This window comes from Bombina bombina, chromosome 1, assembly GCF_027579735.1.
Source record: "Bombina bombina isolate aBomBom1 chromosome 1, aBomBom1.pri, whole genome shotgun sequence".
NCBI classification, from domain to species: domain Eukaryota; kingdom Metazoa; phylum Chordata; class Amphibia; order Anura; family Bombinatoridae; genus Bombina; species Bombina bombina.
Window position 1 is genome coordinate 569,381,448 of NC_069499.1, and position 21,030 is coordinate 569,402,477.

The following is a 21,030-nucleotide window of genomic DNA, read 5'->3' on the forward strand; positions in this document are numbered from 1 at the left end:
TAGGTAATTGTAGGTATTTTATTTAATTAATTTATTGATAGGGTAGTGTTAGGTTTAATTATAACTTAGGTTAGGATTTATTTTACAGGTAATTTTGTAATTATTTTAACTAGGTAACTATTAAATAGTTCTTAACTATTTAATAGCTATTGTACCTGGTTAAAATAATTACCAAGTTGCCTGTAAAATAAATATTAATCCTAAAATAGCTACAATATAATTATAATTTATATTGTAGCTATATTAGGATTTATTTTACAGGTAAGTATTTAGCTTTAAATAGGAATAATTTATTTAATAAGAGTTAATTAATTTCGTTAGATTAAAATTATATTTAAGTTAGGGGGGTGTTAGTGTTAGGGTTAGATTTAGCTTTAGGGGTTAATCCATTTATTATAGTAGCGATGAGCTCCGGTCGTCAGATTAGGGGTTAATAATTGAAGTTAGGTGTCGGCGATGTTAGGGAGGGCAGATTAGGGGTTAATACTATTTATGATAGGGTTAGTGAGGCGGATTAGGGGTTAATAATTTTATTATAGTAGCGCTCAGGTCCGCTCGGCAGATTAGGGGTTAATAAGTGTAGGCAGGTGTCGGCGACGTTGAGGGGGGCAGATTAGGGGTTAATAAATATAATATAGGGGTCGGCGGTGTTAGGGGCAGCAGATTAGGGGTACATAAGTATAACGTAGGTGGCGGTCGGCAGATTAGGGGTTAAAAAAAATTCTTCGAGTTGCGGCGATGTGGGGGGACCTCAGTTTAGGGGTACATAGGTAGTTTATGGGTGTTAGTGTACTTTAGGGTACAGTAGTTAAGAGCTTTATGAACTGGCGTTAGCCCAGAAAGCTCTTAACTCCTGCTTTTTTTCTGCGGCTGGAGTTTTGTCGTTAGAGCTCTAACGCTCACTTCAGAAACGACTCTAAATACCGGCGTTAGGAAGATCCCATTGAAAAGATAGGATACGCAATTGACGTAAGGGGATCTGCGGTATGGAAAAGTTGCGGCTGAAAAGTGAGCGTTAGACCCTTTTTTGAGTGACTCCAAATACCGGCGGTAGCCTAAAACCAGCGTTAGGAGCCTCTAACGCTGGTTTTCACAGCTACCGCCAAACTCTAAATCTAGGCCTTAGTATGGAGAGATCTAAGGGATCTTATCAATCAAATAGGTCATAGACCTAGTATCTCTAAAACTTCTAAAAAAGTTTGATATATGAAAGTTTAAAAAAAAAAAAATAGTTACTATTTAAAATCCATCTCCATATTATGTATACCAATTGTTTTTATTATTAAAATTCTCTAGAGAATTTGTTAGGCTACATATTGTTGAGAGAATGACAAGTCAATTTACTTCTAAGATAGTGGCTCAGATTAAAATAGATACTTTATTTTAGGAAACAAGTTTAATACAAATCTAAGCAATTAAAGGCAAATTAAATTTAACCTTCAGTTGTAAGACTGAGGTTAACTTCTATACAGAGGTTAGTTTGAACTGGTCCTGGGTTTTACCAATAAAATTTGCATCTCCTGGCAAGATGTGTGTTTATAGGTGAGACCCTGGCGCGCTCATCACTGTTAATTGGAGACAAAATGGGAGATATACTTTGGTCTTTCCTCTTGTCATCCTAAGAAGAGATTTAACTGAACCATGAGAAGAACCGTAGTTATGATTTTGGCAAATGCAACTCTCTTTGAGTCTCTTTTCCACTCAATTTGTATAAAATGTAGGCCACTGAATACTGTTTTGACTAAATAATTATGTTTAAAATCGAATCTCAACATCAAAGGGAAAGTGCTCTCTGTTAGCAAAGTAGGGCTCATCTTTGGGATATGGTGATATGTTCAGTTCAAGTTCTGATCTTATCTCTTATTAAATTAATAAACGTTATTTTACTGTAAAGGTTTATCAAAATAGTTATACAAATAAAAAAGCTAAAATAATAAGCACTATCTGTCCCAAAATGATCCCCTTTGTTATTAAAGGAATACTGAACCCAATTTTTTTCTTTCATGATTCAGATAGAGAGTGCAATTTTAAGCAACTTTCTAATTTACTCCTATTATCAATTTTTATTTGTTCTCTTGGTATCTTTATTTTAAAAAGCAGGAATGTAAGCTTATGAGCCAGCCCATCTTTGTTGCAGCACCTAAAAGCAGCCACCAATCAGCAAGCGCTATCCAGGGTTCTGAACCAAAAATGGGCCGGCTCGTAAGCTTACACTTCTGCTTTTCAAATAAAGATCCCGAGAGAACGAAGAAAAATTGATAATAGGAGTTTAAAATTGCATGTGCTATCTGACTCATGAAAGAAAACAAATGGGTTCAGTATCCCTTAAAATAAATTACAAATAAAAATCCTCTTGTTTTATTTGTACAGTATTCCATTCTCAAATATTGCTTACATTTATTATCCTGGACATTGAGGAATATATTTAACTGCTTTCATTTCTCCTAGTGGTTCAGCCATGAATGTAGTTTATGGAGATGAAGAACTGAAGACTTTCCTAGCTGAAGCCACACGAGTCTCCCAGGTAAACTGAATTATCAAGCTCTGAATGTTTCCGTAGAGACTTCAGTCTAAAGACCGCTGCTCTATAACTTGTCCGCCTGCTCTGAGGCGGCGGACAGAAATCAACCCGATCAAATACGATTGGGTTGATTGACACCCCCTGCTAGCGGCAGATTGGCCGCAAATCTGCAGGGGGGCAGTATTGCACAAGCAGTTAGGGTGAACTGCTTGTGCAATGATAAATGCCAACAGCATATGTGCAGCAGACATGATACGCTACATCGTATCATGTCCGCTCGCACTTTGATAAATATGACCCATAGTGTTTTTAATTAAAATATTATTATCTATCATCATCTTTCTATCTATCTATTCTTATTATCTATTTTTATTAAACTGTATTAGCATTGCTTTTCAGTGCCCTCAGCATAGTAGTATTGGAACGGTTTTCTATCTATCAACTTTTTTGATATCATTGGTGGGATTTCCCCAAGCTGCTCATATTGGGAAAAGCTTAGCTATTGGTCCACTTAGTAACTTAGTAAAAACTTTTATGTGTATTAGTTGGATGGATATGTAATGTATTTTTTATAATTTTTCAGGAACACCCAGTTGTCATCACTAAATTCATACAGGGGGCACGAGAGGTAGAGATGGATGCAGTAGCCAAGGAAGGCCGTGTAAGTCTTACAAAAAACTACTCAAATGCAACTTGATAGACCAGCATTCCAAAGCATTTCACCAAGCATGTAAAACTATTACTCACAAATTTACCATCAAGGTATTTCAGACCAAGGCAAAGGCAGTAGTTAAAACACACATTTTGTTTATTAAAGGGAGATGAAACCCAATGTTTTTCTTTCATGATTTATTTTGTGCTCTAGGTATCCATTGTTTAAAAGGATACCTAGGTATGCTCAGAAGCTGCTGATTGATGACTGCACATATATGCCTCATGTTATTGGCTAGCCCAATGCATTCAGCTAGCTCCCGGTAGTGGATTGCTGCCTCTTCACCAAAGGATGCCAAGAGAATTAAGCAAATTTGCTAATAGAAGTAGATTAGAAAATTGTTTAAATGTGTATTCTCTATCTAAATCATGGTAGAAAAAAAACATTGGTTTCATGTCCCTTTAAGAAATGGTAAATAAACAAACTTACTTTACCATACTCATTGACCAGATGGCATCATCTGATGTGTTTCTCGTTTGCTTTATCAAAATTACTATTCCAAAGAACTATCAGTGTATTTTGTATGGTTGGATGTTTATCTAAAAAAATATATTTTTAATTGTACAGAGAAGATAATGAAGTCTCTTTTTCAGTGTCTTTTTTCCGTGTCAGTTCCTTTTTGGAGCAGAGAGACTGATAACTTGAATTCTGAAACACTAAATAATGTAAAGAAGTTGTGTAGTGTTTGTTCAAAGTTTAAGTAGTTCGTCTAGCAAGAATTTAATTTTTTTATATAAACTTTAAAACATATATCCTTCCGTTGATTTAAAAATATTGTCACAGTTGCGTGTTTAGATTTCATTATAATGAACGAAGTGATACATTCATTACTCACTGCATAGAACACATTCCCCTATCAAAAACACTGGCATTAGAACAACACCATCAAAACTTTACTAAATAAACTAATTATACTGGGAAATACATTCTCTATTAAAAGTTCACTCTAGCATAAACACAAAAGAATACTTTAAAATGACAAAATTTTAAGAAAAATAACAATACACTGTTAACAGCTTTGAAATAGCAAGACATGAAGGTGAGACAATATACATCACAGGGGTAATAGAGTCTTTATGAATTCTGCATTCTTGGCCTCAGGTTGGGTGAAAAGACCCAATCACAACCCTGGAATACACTGAAACCCCCACGGTCAGCCCCTTGTTCTGTCTGCAAAGTTTCTATGACACCTCTTGTTTTATCTAGCGCATGTGCTACACTTACACGCATCTACATTTACCTTGTTTCAGGTGTGTTTCTGTAGTTGTAGTTGAAATTGTTTTAACTGGTTAGAAATAAGCTCTACTTTCATGTGCCAGATTTCATGTATTGGCACTTAATGCAACTATAGATGCTAATGGAAGGAACACTCACTAGAGTTACCCTAGATAGGTGCTAAATTTATTTACAATATGATCTTGCCTTTACATTAAGGTTTCCAGGCAACCGCGGGTGGGACAGATTCATTTATTTATTTAACTCCCAAATTCATTTTACTTATTCATACCAAGAATTGCATGACCTTAAAAAAACTCTTTCTGCAAGACTTACATCCAAGATTAAAAGTTTAGTAGTTACTAATTTGTATAGTATTACGGAAATTGAAAACCTATAATAAACATCTGTGCTGCTCAACCTAGATTTTGTAACACTACAAACTTACATAATGGAAATTGTGGCACAGGAGACAAGATCATGAAATCAGCTCTTCCTTTTAAAATAAGACATAATCATGTCACATAACATAAATAAACTTATTTGTAAGGTCACTAGCTTATCTGAGGACTGGTTGACCTTTTTTTTTTTTGTTTGGTCACCATAAGAAAGATGACAAATTTCCATTTCTCACAGGAAATATAAATTACAACCACCTTACAGTATAGTTCTGCAGAAATCACGTTGGAAATTCTAATGCTCTTCATTTAACCATCAATAAGTGGTGACTGTATTGTAGCATGTTTAAGTTATTTGTAGAAATACATACTGATCCATACAAACCTTATTCCTGGGTGTTTTGTAGGTCATCTCTCACGCCATTTCTGAGCATGTTGAAGATGCTGGGGTCCACTCTGGAGATGCCACTCTCATGATCCCTACACAAAGCATCAGTCAGGGAGCTCTGGAGAAGGTAATGCACTGGAACTTTTATTACTCATGTAGCTTTTTTATAATAATTCAGTGACTTTCAGCCTTTTTGTCTACTGAACATTAGACATACTTTTACATTTTATGTGTCACCCATGTTTGTGATGCCCCAATCCCCCGTTAAAATAGTACATTGGTATAAAAAAGTATTGTAAAATAAAAAAACATACATTGGCAAAATAAATCTACCTTCTACATCATCTCTAAACTGTGTGCCGCCCTCAGTTAAAGGGACATAAAACAAGTTGGAATTGAAACAAAATAGAATATGTACTTTAATTACTTTACCTGCAAGTTTATACTGCAGTGCCTCACCATTAACCCTTTCATTTATGTTTACGAATTGTACAACTTTAACTCCCCACACACAATTCCTTCTATGGGTGTATCTATATCCACTTTTGATTTGGTAGAATACAAGATTAACACTCATTATCTCCTGGAGCATGCCTAGAAGCAAATAAGCGTCTGTGAACTCAGTTGAAATACAATGCCTGTGTTTCTAAAGCTAAACACTGTTAAGGGAGGGGGTGAATCAGACTACTCCAGATAGCTTGGCTATGTAACTAATTTTGCTTATTTTTAAAAATTATTTGAAAATACTTGCCAGATCTCAACATTTTTTATGGCACTTTATGAACTGTGAAGCGCCAGGGTGTCAGCTGACTATATTTGAGCATCACTAATATAGATGCCAGAGAGGCATCCTCTTTAGCAAATTAAGCATATAATCCTGGTTATCAGTTATACATAGAAGTCTCATTGGTCACTTTCTAATATATAAGGTACATCTCAAATTTCTATATACATCTAAATATTTTCGTTAATTTTTTTGGGGGGTTATGCAATCAGAGGGAAGCACAAATTTCTGGGCATTTGTCTTTACTATCTTATTCACTGAGAATTCTCCTTACATCTCTTTGACTTTGGTGCTAAAATAACAATTGCATGCTCTAAATTGAAATAAAGCATATATTACATATATATTACACTGTTAAATACACTATATGGCCAAAAGTATGTGGACACTTGGCCATCACACCTATATATGCATGTTTGACATCCCATTCCAAAACCATAGGCATTAATATGGAGTTGACCACCCCCTTTGAAGCTATACCAGCCACAACTCTTCTGGGAAGGCTTTTCACAAGATTTCAGAGTGTGTCTGTGGGAATGTGTTCCCCTTCAGCCAAAAGAGGTCAGCCACTGATGTTGGACGAGAAGGTCTGGGTCACAATTGGCATTACAATTCATTCCAAAGGTGTTCAGTGGAGTTGATACCAGGGTTCTGTGCAGGCCACTCAAGTTCCTCCACACCACACCATGCTTTCAAAGATCACACTTTGTGCACAGGGGCACAGTTATGGTGGAAGAGGAAAGAGCCTTCTCCAAACTTTTGCAACATAATTAGAGGAAAACATTTGCCTAAAATGTCTTTGTATACCCTGTCACATTAAGATGAACCTTTACTGGAACTAGGAGGCCTAACCCCAACCCTGAAAAACAGCACCACATCATTATACCTCCCTAGCAAAATGTTACAGTTGGTACTATTTATTCCGATATGTAGCATTCTCCTGGCATCCGCAACACCCAGATTCTTCCATCAGATTGCCAGATAGTGAAGTGTGATTCCCTACTGCAGAGAACACATTTCCACTGCGCCAGAGTCCAGTGGCAACATGTTTTATACCACTCCTGCGCTTGGCATTGAGCATGTTAATGCGAGGCTTGTATAGAGCTGCACTGCCATGGAAACCCCTTTCTCCCAATGCAGTGTTGATATATATATCTATATATACCCATACCTGTGTGTGTATATATATATATATATATTCATATAGATGTATAGTTATAATATATTTTACATTAACATTATTATATATACGTATTTTTTTTTCTATGTGAAGAACATAGGAATGTAAAATATGGGTAACGCCCTTTGGGTTTCCCACTGTAGGTCTAACACGGTGTTAGGTTCAAGTGTTTGATGCTAATTACTGTGTATAGTCTTCCAAACCTATTGAATAATTTGTAAGGTTTGTTTTTGGTTTAAAAAGTGGAGTAATATGTCATTAAAACATTTACATTTATCTTTAAAATTTAGGTTAAACTTGCAACCAAGAAAATTGCAAATGCCTTCGCTATTTCTGGACCCTTCAATGTGCAGTTCCTGGTTAGAGGAAATGATGTCCTGGTATGTACTTGGCTGCTTGATGTATGTGGCGTCCTATTCATAAAAATAAAAATACATTTGTTGCCTGCCAAACGCAGCTTTCATCATATTAACTACTTTGGAGTAAGTGAAATCAAATCATATGGACTTTTGATTTACATCCCACACTGATGTAGTACAAATAACATATAAACTTTGGACATGCTGAAACTCACTTTGGAAGGACATGATTCGAAAATTATTACTTTCATGATTCAGCCAAAGCATACAATTTAAAGTTTCCATTTTACTTAAAAGATCACATTTGATTTGTTCAGTTGGTATTCTTTTGATGAAGAGGCAGGCAGCATGCATGTGTCTAAAGCACTGTATGGAAGCAAACATTGCTATCATGTAGTGCTCTTGCAAATGTATAACATTGTTAAAAGTATTCTTGCAAAACTGCTGTTATATAGTGCTCGAAATACGTGCACACTCCTAAACCTTCTTACCTGTTTTTCAACAAAGGATACCAAAAGAACAAAGCACATTTAATAAAATGAATCCATTGGAAAGTTTTGAAGTTGATACACTCTGCATTATGAAAAAAAAAACAACTGGGCTTCATCTCCCTTTAATATGAACATTATCATAAGTGTTGATCGCTGGTATTTTGACTGAACACTGTGTATAGAAAGAAAACGTCAAGTATAAATGCAAGATTTATTTAATAGAGTTGAAAGAGATACTTCTGGAGTGTGATTCATTTTAGTTGCGCATTTTTATGAGGCTTTCATTTTTGTGGAGAGCAGAATAAAAAATTTGGAAAAAGGAGCTCAAGTTATAGAACTGAAGTCCATAGTTTTCACATTTTAAATAGCATGTTTAAAATATTATGCTTTTATAAAAAATAAGGGTTCGCTTCCAGTGAGCCCTAAAAATGAAGCCGTAAGTTATCGATGTGGCTGGCAGCTAAAACTAGTTTACGACTCCAGTTTAGTACCAGGTACATTGAAATATTTTGCACACTGCGTGCAGTCACTCTTTTCGTGTAGGTGTAAATTAAAGTTGTGTTAATGCTTCCGTCCAATGTCGGATTTCTTGTTAGTTCACTGGCCCATTGGAGCCTATGGAAGCATGCTTTCGTGAACGCAATGCTTCCAACAGCATATTTATCGGTTTGCGACCTAACACAAACCTGATTACAGCTCAATGGAAATGAACGCTAAGAGGGTTGTATGTCTAAAAATAAGCACTGCATTACTAGAGACATTCCAGCTTTGAAAACTATTACAAAGTGTATTTTGCATAAGTATGTGCAATTGGAGGTTTGTTTACTTCGAATGCAGAAGAAGGCGGCTCTTCGTGACGCTTGGCTATTTTCGTGGCACATTTATTCTTGAGCAACAGCAACGCTCTAAAACCTGTGCAAATCCAAATTTTAGTGCATTGCTGTTGCACAAGAATAAACACAGCAATGAAAATAGCCGAGCGTCACGAACAGGTGAACGAAACCTCCGAATGCACGTGTCTACTTTGCATACCTAATGATGTCACACAAAGGATGTTCCTTAAAGGGCCATTAATACTACTCTTAATGCTTTTGTTTTTCCTCCTGTGTCTGCACTGCAGCTCTCTTCAAAACTATTCTCTTATTTAACCCTTCACAAGTGCTTTTTAGTGAAGTTCTGCATCTTCACACTGGGCGGTGCCATCTTGGAATCTAAGTATTCTTGTACCCTATGACAGATGTGGTGCACATTCACAGATTAGTTTTATACTATAAGGTGCTGTGGACATTCTTATATCATATGTAATTGGTGGGGTTTGGCAGTTTGCCCCAGTCTACACGAGCACCATATAAGTAGTGCTGGCCCAAGTCTGCGTTTTGCATTCACAGATTATTGACATTGTTGTCTTCTTAACAAGCTGAATTATGCACTTTAATCTAGCATGCAAAATACAGAATGGGAGCTGTACATTTTGTGCATTTCTCTATATTGTTCCTGAGGGCTTTTTATATTTGTTTTATATTGTGCAAGATAACCTTGAGTGTAAGGTACAGCTGTCAAAAAAGCTGTCAATGTCCCTGGTTGCAGGATGCAATAAAATGTGCATACCAAAATGGCGGCGCCAAGTATAAAGATGCAGAGCTGTAGCAGCTGACTTCTGTGATAAGTTAAAATAAGACAATGGTGTTGACGCCCCATCGTTTCTGGTCTGCCAGAAAGACCACTGCTCCTTAACTTCTCCGCCACCTTTGACGGCCGCTTCTAGCTGCCGATTGGCCGTGTGCGAGCAGGGGGCGGCATTGCACAAGTATTTCACCAGAAATTCTTGTGCAATGTTAAATGTTGACAGCGTATGCTGTTGGCATTTAGCAATGTCGAGCGGACATGATTCCCTACAGCGAATCATGTCCGCTTGACCTTTGGTAAATCTACCCCATAAGCTTTGTAGAGAGTTACAGGTACAGCAGGAAGCAATAGCATGATGAGTAGTAACCATCCGATTGTAGTTGTACTGAGCAGGTTAATGATCTCTTTACTTGAATTTATGTTTTTGTTTAATGTTGTTCATCATCTAATGGCAGACAGAACTGGTTCATAACTTATTTGTATTTATAATAAAAATATAAAGCAAATATTATACAGGCATTTTGCTGATTTTAAAGTGAAAGGACCATATCTAGACATCACCTAAGAGCTATTGACTGATGAAATGCAAACTTGTGGCTGAGGTTTTATGATGATACTGGAGGAGATTAAAAAATATATAATATATAATTGATCTTCATTTCATAGTGTTGAACTACTAACCCAGAGTGAGATTTGAAGAATAGAATCCAATTATTGTTTAACATATTGTTCCAGCTCTGCTACCCATACATAGATTCACTGGGCTCCATTTACTAGTCGAGCAGACATGATTCACTACTGTGAATCATTTCGTTGGACCTCGCTGCGTTTATCATTGCACAAGCATTGCACCACTGCTACTTAAAGGGACATGAAACCCATATTTTTTCTTTCATGATTTAGGTAAAGCATGCAATTTTTTTTTCTAATTTACTTTTTTTTTTTAAATCTAATTTGCTTCATTCTCTTGATATCCTTTGCTGAAACACATATCTAGATAGGCTCAGTAGCTGTTGATTGGTGGCTGCACATAGATGCCTTATGTGATTGGCTCACCCATGAGCATTGTTATTTTTTTCAACAAAGGATATCTAAAGAATGAAGCAAATGAGATAATAGAAGTAAATCGGAATGTTGTTTAAAATTGTATTCTCTATCTGAATCATGAAAGAAAACAGCGAGCAGCAATTGCTGATTGGTAAATGGAGCCCACAAAACGTTTGGGTTTAATGTCCCTTTAACTATCGTTTCAGGCGAGCAGCAATTGCTGATTGGTAAATGGAGCCCACTTTTTTAGTTCATTGAAATTCAGTTTGCAGTGAATATCTATCCTGCTATAGCTGTGCTATAAATGAGAAGAAAAAAACCCAGACACAGTCCTAGAGAACATATATTCGCTTTACAAGTTTTTTTAAAGGGACAGTCTAGGCCAAAATAAACTTTCATGATTCAGATAGAGCATGTAATTTTAAACAATTTTCCAATTTACTTTTATCACCAATTTTGCTTTGTTCTCTTGGTATTCTTAGTTGAAAGCTTAACCTAGGAGGTTCATATGCTAATTTCTTAGACCTTAAAAGGCCATCTCTTTTCAGAATGCATTTTAACAGTTTTTCACCACTAGAGGGTGTTAGTTCATGTGTTTCATATAGATAACACTGTGCTAGTGCACGTGAAGTTATCTGGGAGCAGGCACTGATTGGCTAAACTGCAAGTCTGTCAAAAGAACTGAAATAAAGGGGCAGTTTGCAGAGGCTTAGATACAAGGTAATCACAGAGGTTAAAAGTATATTAATATAACTGTGTTGGTTATGCAAAACTGAGGAATGGGTAATAAAAGGATTATCTATCTTTTAAAACAATAAAAATTCTGATGTAGACTGTCCCTTTAAAGGTTTAATACTGTTCTTTCCTATTAATGTGATGGAGACTCTTTTTTCTATTATTATTTTAGACACTCATCATGACAGACAGGCTTCTTTTAAGTAAAAATGGCCAAAGCCTTTGCTAGAACCATATTTATTGGATCAAGATTACTAGCTCTGCTTTTAGATTTGGGATGGATTTCTTAAGATGCCAAATGATGTATCTCATCTAGGGTTCTGTTCCAATAATAGCTCTTTATATTTTCATAAGATGGATAGACAGCATCATTTATAAAGGATTATTAGCTTGCACATTCTGTTCATAATAAAATATGCCGTCCTTATTTAATAACCTGGGCAGGCTGGATTCAAATTGCAAAGCATTCACTAGTGAAACGTAGAAGTCTTTTGGGGATAATTTTCTGAATTTCAGTTTACAAAGCAATTTAATTTCATGTGGGAGTTATTCCATGTTGCTTCCTTCTTAGCACACAGCTGTATGTGGGCTGCCTACATAATACCATCTTCTATGTTCTCCGTCACTGCACTATTGATGTGTCAATCAACATTCTGGGAGCAGCTTGACAAGGCATTGATAAGAAAAGAGCCCCTATCATCTGCTGTAATACAGTAATACCAGGGTGCTGTCAGTAGTAGAGTGTCTCACTGTCAGGATTTGCGTTGGTGTCAGACGCAGATCAGGATGGAAGGCGAGATTCATTGGGATCTTGTGAATTTGAACCTGGCAAATGTTCATTAAAGATCCCAACTCAGTACTTTGGCAGTTCAACTGGCAGTACTTTGAGACAATACACAAAAGATTCATGTATTTATTTTTAAGTATGAAATGTGCTCTTTAAATATTGTATGTGTGTCTTTTGTTTCTTTAGACTCATTAAAGGGACATACAACTCCAATTTGAATTACAGAACTACAAGTATTTTGCATTATATATATATATATATGTATATATATATATATATATATATATATATATATATATATATAAAAATCCCACGTAGGGCTCCGCATTTAAGTAGACAATAGCCAGCACCAATTGAATGCACTCACTGGGTCTTAAACATCTTATTAAAACAAAGTTTATTTACACACAGTAACGTTTCGGGGGTGTTAGCCCCGTCCTCAGACCGTATGGTAACTTTGTTTTATTAAGATGTTCAAGACCCGGTGAGTGCTTTCAATTGGTGCTGGATATATATATATATATATATATATATATATATATATATATATCTTTTTTCTTTTTTTTACAAAAAATGTTTTTAGTACGCATTATCACAGTTTTTTTCCCTTTAATATTTATATTTGTGACTAAAAATATTGAGCTATGATAAATCTCAACAGATACATGAACTAGCCATTTAGTAGAAGTAACTTGTCATATATAGGATTATTAACATTAAAAGGACATTAATAGGGATGGGCGAATGTTTCTAAAAATTCGAAATTTAAAACGAATTTTGATACATTTGTTCATTCGAATCGAATTTCGAAAGTTTATATAACATTCTAACATTCTATTTTCAAATTTTCATTTTCAAATTTTTCAATAAAATTCAAAAATATTCATTCGAATAATAGAATGTTTAGCTATGTATTTATTCAATTTTGAAATGTAATATTCAAATTTGAATGTGACATTCGAATTCGAATGCTATATTCGAATTTGAATGTCATATTCGAATTCGAAATAGTATTTCTAGTCTAATACTATTTTTTAAATGTAATAGTCGAATTTGAATATGACATTCGAATTTGAATGTCACATTCAAATTCGAAATAGTATTTCTAGTCTAATACTGTGCTTTTTAAATGTAACATTCAAATTCAAAATAATATTTCTAGTCTAATACTGTGTTTTATAAATGTAACATTCAAATTCGAATGTGACATTTGAATTCGAATGTGACATTCGAATTCGAATGTGACATTCAAATTCGAAATAGTATTTCTAGTCTACAATTGTGTTTTATAAATGTAATATTTGAATTCGAATGTGACATTCGAAAACTGTAACTAATATTCGATAATAGAATTTTTAAGAATATTCGATCTATCATGTAAATCGAATTTTTACAATAACATTCGTTCTAACATTTGAATTCGAATGTAAACGTTTCTAAAAATTTGAAATTTAAAACAAATTTTGATACATTCGTTCGTTCAAATCGAATTTCTAATGTTTATATAACATTCTAACATTCTATTTTCAAATTTTCGTTATTAAATTTTTCAATAACATTCAAAACTATTCGTTCAAATAATAGAATGTTTAGCTATGAATTCATTTAATTTTGAAATGTAATATCCGAATTGGAATGTGACATTCAAATTCGAATGTGACATTCAAATTCGAAATAGTATTTAAAGTCTAATACTGTGTTTTTTAAATGTAACATTCAAATTCGAAATAGTATTTCTAGTCTAACACTGTGTTTTATACATGTAATATTCAAATTCGAATGTGACATTCGAATTCAAATGTGATATTCGAAAATTGTAAATAACATTCAATAATAGAATTTTTAAGAATATTCGTTCTTATCAACATTCTATTATGTAAATCGAATTTCTACAATAACATTAGTTCTAACATTCCAATTAGAATATAAACACATTCGCCCATCCCTAGACATAACACAAAAAAATTATTTCATGATTCATATTACAATTTTAAACAACTTTCCAATGTACTTCTATTATCTAATTTGTTTAATTCTCTTGGAATCATTTGTTGAAGAAGCAGCAGCAATGCACTACTGGTTTCTAACTAAACACATAGGTGAGCCAATGACAATCGTTATAAATATGCAGCCACCAATCAGCAGTTATAACTGCTCCTGAGCTTACCTAGATAAACCTTTCAGCAAAGGATAACAAAAGAAGGAAGCTAATAATATAATAGAGGTAAATTGGAAATTGTTTAAAATTGTATTCTCTATCTAAATCATGAAATAAAAATGGGTTTCATGTCCCTTTAATAAAACTTGCAATATTATACTGAACAATGACAGAGATCATGAGCTCACTATTTATGTGCTGAATATACTGTGTATATAAAATATAAGATAGATAAGATAGAAAATATAATTAATTCCAGCTCATAGTACTAATTACTAATCAATACTAATTTCCTATATTGTCCCTTAGGGGGATATTTATCAAAGCCTCAACTAGGTTGCATTCGCCGGCACCAACACACTCGTCTAACATCGTGGCCGCGGACCTGAATATGATCTCCATATTTATAAAAAAAGCCGGCAAAAAGATGCGCACCAAGTACGGGGCGATGAGCATCGGACTGTTAACTAGCAGTCATCGATCTCGCGTCTATTTGGCTTTTTACCAACTTTATTTATACCTTGTCACTAAACGCCGCCACTATACTAAAATGTTTAACCCCTATCCGCCGCTCCCGGACCCCGCAGCAACCTAAATAAAGTTATTAACCCCTATCCCGCCGCTCCCGGACCCTGCCGCAACCTAAATAAAGTTATTAACCCCTATCCCGCCGCTCCTGGACCCCGCCGCCACTAAATAAATGTATTAACCCCTAAATCTCTGACCTTCCACATCACTACCACTAACTAAACCTATTAACCTCTAAACCACCAGCCCCCCACATCATCATAAACTAAATTAAGCTATTAACCCCTAAAATTAACAAGCCGCTAACTTTAAATTAAAATTACAACATCCCTATCTTAAAATAAATTTAAACTTACCTGTAGAATTAAAATAAACTATTTTTAAACTATTAATTAACCTACCCTAACTATTATACTACAATTAAATTAAACTACCAATTAAAATAACTAAATGACATATTAAAAAACCCTAACCCTACTCAAATTATTTAAATCTACTATTAAACATTATTAAAAATTAATAAATTACCCAAAAAAATAAACGCTAAGTTACAAAAAATAAAAAACACTAAATTACGAAAACAAACAAACACATTATCAAAAATAAAAAACAATTAACCTAATCTAATAGCCATATCAAAATAAAAAAGCTCACCCAAAATAAAAAAAACCCTAGCCTACAATAAACTACCAATGGCCCTTAAAAGGGCCTTTTGTGGGGAATTGCCCCAAAGAAATCAGATCTTTTACCTGTAAAAAAAAAATACAAACACCCCCCAACAGTAAAACCCACCACCCAACCACCCAACCAACCAACCCCCAAATAAAAAACCTATCTAAAATAACCTAAGCTCCCCATTGCCCTGAAAAGGGCATTTGTATGGGCATTGCCCTTAATAGGGCATTTAGCTCTTTTACCTGCCCAGACCCTAATCTAAAAATAAAACCCACCCAAAAAACCCTTAAATAAACCTAACACTAACCCCCGACGATCCACTTACAGTTATTGAAGTCCCGCTTGAAGGATTCATCCAGCCGGCAAGAAGTCTTCATCCGGACGGCCTCTTCCATCTTCATCCAGCCGGCGAAGTCCTCATCCAGGCGACAAGAAGTCTTCATCCAGACGGCATCTTCTATCTTCATCCATCCGGTGCGGAGTGGGTCCATCCTGAAGACATCCGGAATGGAGCTCCTCTTCGTACGGTCGCCGCCGTAAACTGGCACTTCAATGCAAGTGACATCATCAAAGATGGCGTCCCTTGCATTCCTATTGGCTGAAAGGTTTCAATCTTTCAATCTTTCCAATTTGAGCAGCTCTAATCCTATTGGCTGATTAGAACCTTTTAGCCAATAGGAATGCAAGGGACGCCATCTTTGATGACGTCACTTGCATTGAAGTTCCAGTTTACAGTGGCTACCGTATGAAGAGGAGCTCCCAGCCGGATGTCTTCAGGATGGACCTGCTCCATGCTGGATGGATAAAGATAAAAGATGCCGTCTGGATGAAGACTTCTTGCCGTCTGGATGAGGACTTTGCAGCTGGATAAAGATGGAAGAGGCCGCCCGGACGAAGACTTCTTGCCGGCTGGATAGATCTTTCAAGCGGGACTTCAATAACTGTAAGTGGACTGTCGGGGGTTAGTGTTAGGTTTATTTAAGGGTTTTTTGGGTGGGTTTTATTTTTAGATTAGGGTTTGGGCAGTTAAAAGAGTTAATTGCCCTTTTAAGGGTAATGTCCATACAAATGCCCTTTTCAGGGCAATGGGGAGCTTAGGTTATTTTAGATAGTTATTTTATTTTGGGGGGTTGGTTGTGGGGGTGGTGGGTTTTACAGTTGGGGGGATGTTTGTATTTTTTTTACAGGTAAAATAGGATTTCTTTGGGGCAATGCCCTACAAAAGGCCCTTTTAAGGGCCATTGGTAGTTTATTGTAGGCTAGGTTTTTTTATTTGGGGGGGCTTTTTTATTTTGATAGGGCTATTAGATTAGGTGTAATTCTTTTTTATTTTTGATAATGTGTTTTTTTTGTGGTAATTTAGTGTTTTTTATTTTTTGTAACTTAGCTGGGTTTTTTTTTTGGTAATTTTTAATAATGTTTAATAGTAGATTTAAATAATTTGAGTAGGGTTAGGGTTTTTTAATATGTAATTTAGTTAATTGAATTGGAAGTTTAATTTAATTGTAGTATAATAGTTAGGGTAAGTTAATTAATAGTTTAAAATGGTTTATTTTAATTATACAGGTAAGTTTAAATTTATTTTAAGATAGGGATGTTGTATTTTTAATTTAAAGTTAGAGGCTTGTTAGGTTTAGGGGTTTAAAGTTTAATTTAGTTTATGGCGATGTAGGGGGCTGGTGGTTTAGGGGTTAATAGGTTTGGGACTTCCGTTTGGGGAGGAGCATTGCAGTTTACCCGCACACAGGTGTTGTGAGAGGACACCTACTACCAGTTCCCCGCTCTCCACCACTTACCTGGGAAATCCTCTTCAGGTTGACTGTGGTGCTTTTGCAGTGTTGTATCCTGCCGGAGGGTTTGAAGTCCGGTCAAGCCGTAATGGCTGTGTCTGCATTGCAGCATGAATTTTAAAGAAAAATCTTTCCCCACGTAAGGGATATCCAAGAAGGAGGTACAGATTGGTGTTGAAACCTGCACTCAAATAAACAAAGAAAGGTACCTTCCTGTTTACCCCCATGGTGGGGGTTGCTTCGCAGTGGCTGTGTTTGGGGCTGGAGCATTACAGGTATCCTTCAGTGTGAGACAGACCCGCCCAACCTGGATAAGTTTTGATACGCTACCAATGCAAGGTGGGAGACAAGGTGGTGAGAAAAAAAAAAAAAGCCAATCAGAATCAAGTTCAATCCGATTGGCTGATCCAATCAGCCAATCAGATTGAGCTCACATTCTATTGGCTGTTCCGATCAGCCAATAGAATGCGAGCTCAATCTGATTGGCTGATCCATCAGCCAATCAGAATTTTCCTACCTTAATTCCGATTGGCTGATAGAATCCTATCAGTCAATCGGAATTCGAGGGACGCCATCTTGGATGACGTCCCTTAAAGGAACCGTCATTCTTCAGTTGGACGTCGGAGGAAGAAGATTGGTCCGCGCTGGAGGTCTTCACGATGGAGCCGTTCCTCATCGGATGAAGATAGAAGATGCCGCTTGGATCAAGATGGTTGCCGGTCTGGTTCGCCTCTTCTTCCCGGATAGGATGAAGACTTTGGAGCCTCTTCTGGACCTCTTCAGCCACAGGATTATGGATCGCCAGCCCCCGCTTGGGTTGGATGAAGATTTTGGAGCCAGGACGGATCGGTGTGATACCCGGCGAGGTGAAGACAAGGTAGGAAGATCTTCAGGGGCTTAGTGTTAGGTTTATTTAAGGGGGGTTTGGGTTAGATTAGGGGTATGTGGGTGGTGGGTTGTAATGTTGGGGGGGGTATTGTATGTGTTTTTTTACAGGCAAAAGAGCTGAAACTGTTTAACAGCTACTTTAGTATGAATATGGAACCGTCTAGATTTTTTGCAGCAGCAAATATCTCATTAATTCTGAAAAAGGACAAACATATCGAGGAATTGGCCTCTTATAGACCAATATCAGTTTTGAATGCTGATTATAAAATCCTTATGGCTATTATTTCATGGAGACTTTCCAAATGCCTTGACAAACTTATTCATACTGATCAAGTGGGCTTCATGGTGACAAGAAATTCATCTAAAAATATTCAGAAAGTGGTTAACTATTTAAATTTTGCGTGGAATGTCGAGAAAAAGCCAAGTCAGAGTAGAGTTGACTCTGCTATTATAACATTGGATGCTGAGAAAGCTTTTGACTCTATTATTTGGAAACATCTTTTCAGAGCTCTTTCAGAATTTGGATTTAAAAATCAGTTCTTCCACTTTATACAGAATCTATATAAACATCCAATTTCATATCTGTTAGTTAATGGGGCTCTCACTCCGCAGATTACGCTTGGCAGGGGAACGAGGCAGGGGTGCCCATTGTCACCCCTACTCTTTAATATGGCTATTGAACCGCTGGCAATTTGGCTGAGAAAGTCATTAAAGGGGATTGGACTAGGGGAGCATAATCTTAAAATTATTTTATATGCAGATGATCTATTGATATGTGTTGAAAATACGTCACAAGAAATTCCAATTCTCCTAACATGTCTGGAGACCTATAGCTCCTTCTCAGGCTATAAAATTAATTGTGAAAAGAGTGAATTGATGTGGGTAAAAAAGTCAGGTTGTAGTCCACAAAAGTTACCATTTAAAGAAGTAGCTACATTGAAGTATTTGGGCTTATTTCTTAATGCTAATCCTAAAACCTGGTATAATATTAATTTTGTCCCTCTTGTTGGAAAAATCAAATCGGACTTAGAAGCATGGGGGCAGTTCCGTTGTCAATAACAGCAAGGGTGAATGTAATTAAAACAATCATTTTTCCACGCCTGTTATATCCTTTACAAAATCTGCCATTCTTGATCCCTGCCGGTGATACTAGAGCGATTTATTCATCTTTTTCGAAATTTATATGGAAGAACACAAAAACGCGTATTTCATTGAAAAAATTAATGCAACCCTGTGGAATGTCAGGTTTGGCATTACCCAATATTAATCTGTATAATATTACTATCCTGGCTAGGATTGCTATAGATTGGTTGACGGATGCTAATAGCTTTGCTACTATTGATTTGGAAAGCTACTTGTCTTACCCTTTCTCTCTTAAAGCCATTTTACACTGCCCAGTTAAGAAACTCCCGGTAAATATTTCTGGTCTTGTGTCATTAAAGAATGTGGTATTAGGGTGGCAGAAGTTGTGTAATATATTAGAAATGGATCTTTCCTTTTCAGAGTTCTTGCCAATAAGGGGCAATGTAAATTTTCCCCCAGAAATCCATCAGTCAGTATTCCAGACATGGGCTGGAAAGGGCCTAATAGCCATTAAACAGTTTTTCTCAGATGAGGGGTATATATTATCTTTTGAGAATCTTAGACATAAGTTTGGTCTCCATAGTAATAACTTTTATGCGTATTTGCAAACTAGACATTATATACAGGAATGGAACTGGGATGTCACAAGAGAAGGTGAATGGGCTGAGGTTAAGAGCTGGATGAAAATCTTTAGGTCGGGGAATACATCTGTATCCCTGATGTATGACATTATGCTTGCCAAACAAAGCCTACGCTCATTGATAAGGACCTGTGAGTCATGGTTACCCTATATGGCGGACATAAACACAGAAAAAGTTATAGCAAGCTACACCATGCTATGTAAATATCAAATCCCGATGAGTTGGAGGGAAGCACATTTTAAACTTATAAATAACTTTTAGTTAACCCCGGCTAGGCTCTCAAGATTCTCTCCCCAGCAAAGTATTGTGTGCCTGCGCTGCTCTTCGATGGCGGCAGATCTGGTGCATATGTTTTGGTATTGCCCAAAGATTACACAGCTTTGGAAGAAGGTGGTTTTCTGGTTTAATAAGTACTATCAACTAAATATCATCTTAGAGCTAGAGAATATATTCCTGTTAAATATCCAGATCCCAGCCTTCCCGGTAGGGGTGACTATATTAAATATTATTATACTGCTAGTGAGACATTTAATAGTTAAAAACTGGAAGGCGAAGCGTCTCCCCTCATTGAAGGTGGTCACCCAAGAAATTCAAAATCAGATTATTTTTTAATCTTACCATACTAGGTTTCTTACAGAGAGAAAAACTAAAAAATTTTAGTGGGATGGCTGCCTATAATTAAATAATACCCTATTTGTATTCAAAAGTCTATTCTCTTCCCATTTTTGAGCTCAGAAAGCTTTATGGACCTGGTGTTATTGGGGGATTTTCCTCCTGATTGGATAGTATCTGGTGTAGAGCAATAGTAGGTGGTAGTAGTGGGGTGGAGGGAGAGAGGAAGTTTGTTGGTTGCTGTTTCTTCTTTTCCTTTTTTTTTTTTTCTCTTCCTTTCTGTGTGTGCTAGCGGTTTAGCCTGGTTTTTCGGTGTAGGTTGGATTGGAGTGTTCCCCAATAGAGATAAAAATCCCAACATTGTGGTATTAAGGAAAATTTTTGGAAGAGTATTTAATACAATTCTTAAAAA

At 36.1% G+C, this 21,030-nt stretch overlaps 1 protein-coding gene across 1 annotated transcript in view; it reads left to right on the top strand.

Annotated features, from left to right (window-relative positions):
• Positions 1-21,030, top strand: part of CPS1 (carbamoyl-phosphate synthase 1) — a 187,044-nt gene that overhangs the window by 119,999 nt on the left and 46,015 nt on the right. The window contains exons 28-31 of the mRNA XM_053698785.1: positions 2,449-2,524; positions 3,105-3,182; positions 5,254-5,361; positions 7,489-7,578. Coding sequence (XP_053554760.1) covers positions 2,449-2,524; positions 3,105-3,182; positions 5,254-5,361; positions 7,489-7,578 — 352 coding nt within the window. The remainder of the gene's footprint in view (positions 1-2,448; positions 2,525-3,104; positions 3,183-5,253; positions 5,362-7,488; positions 7,579-21,030) is intronic.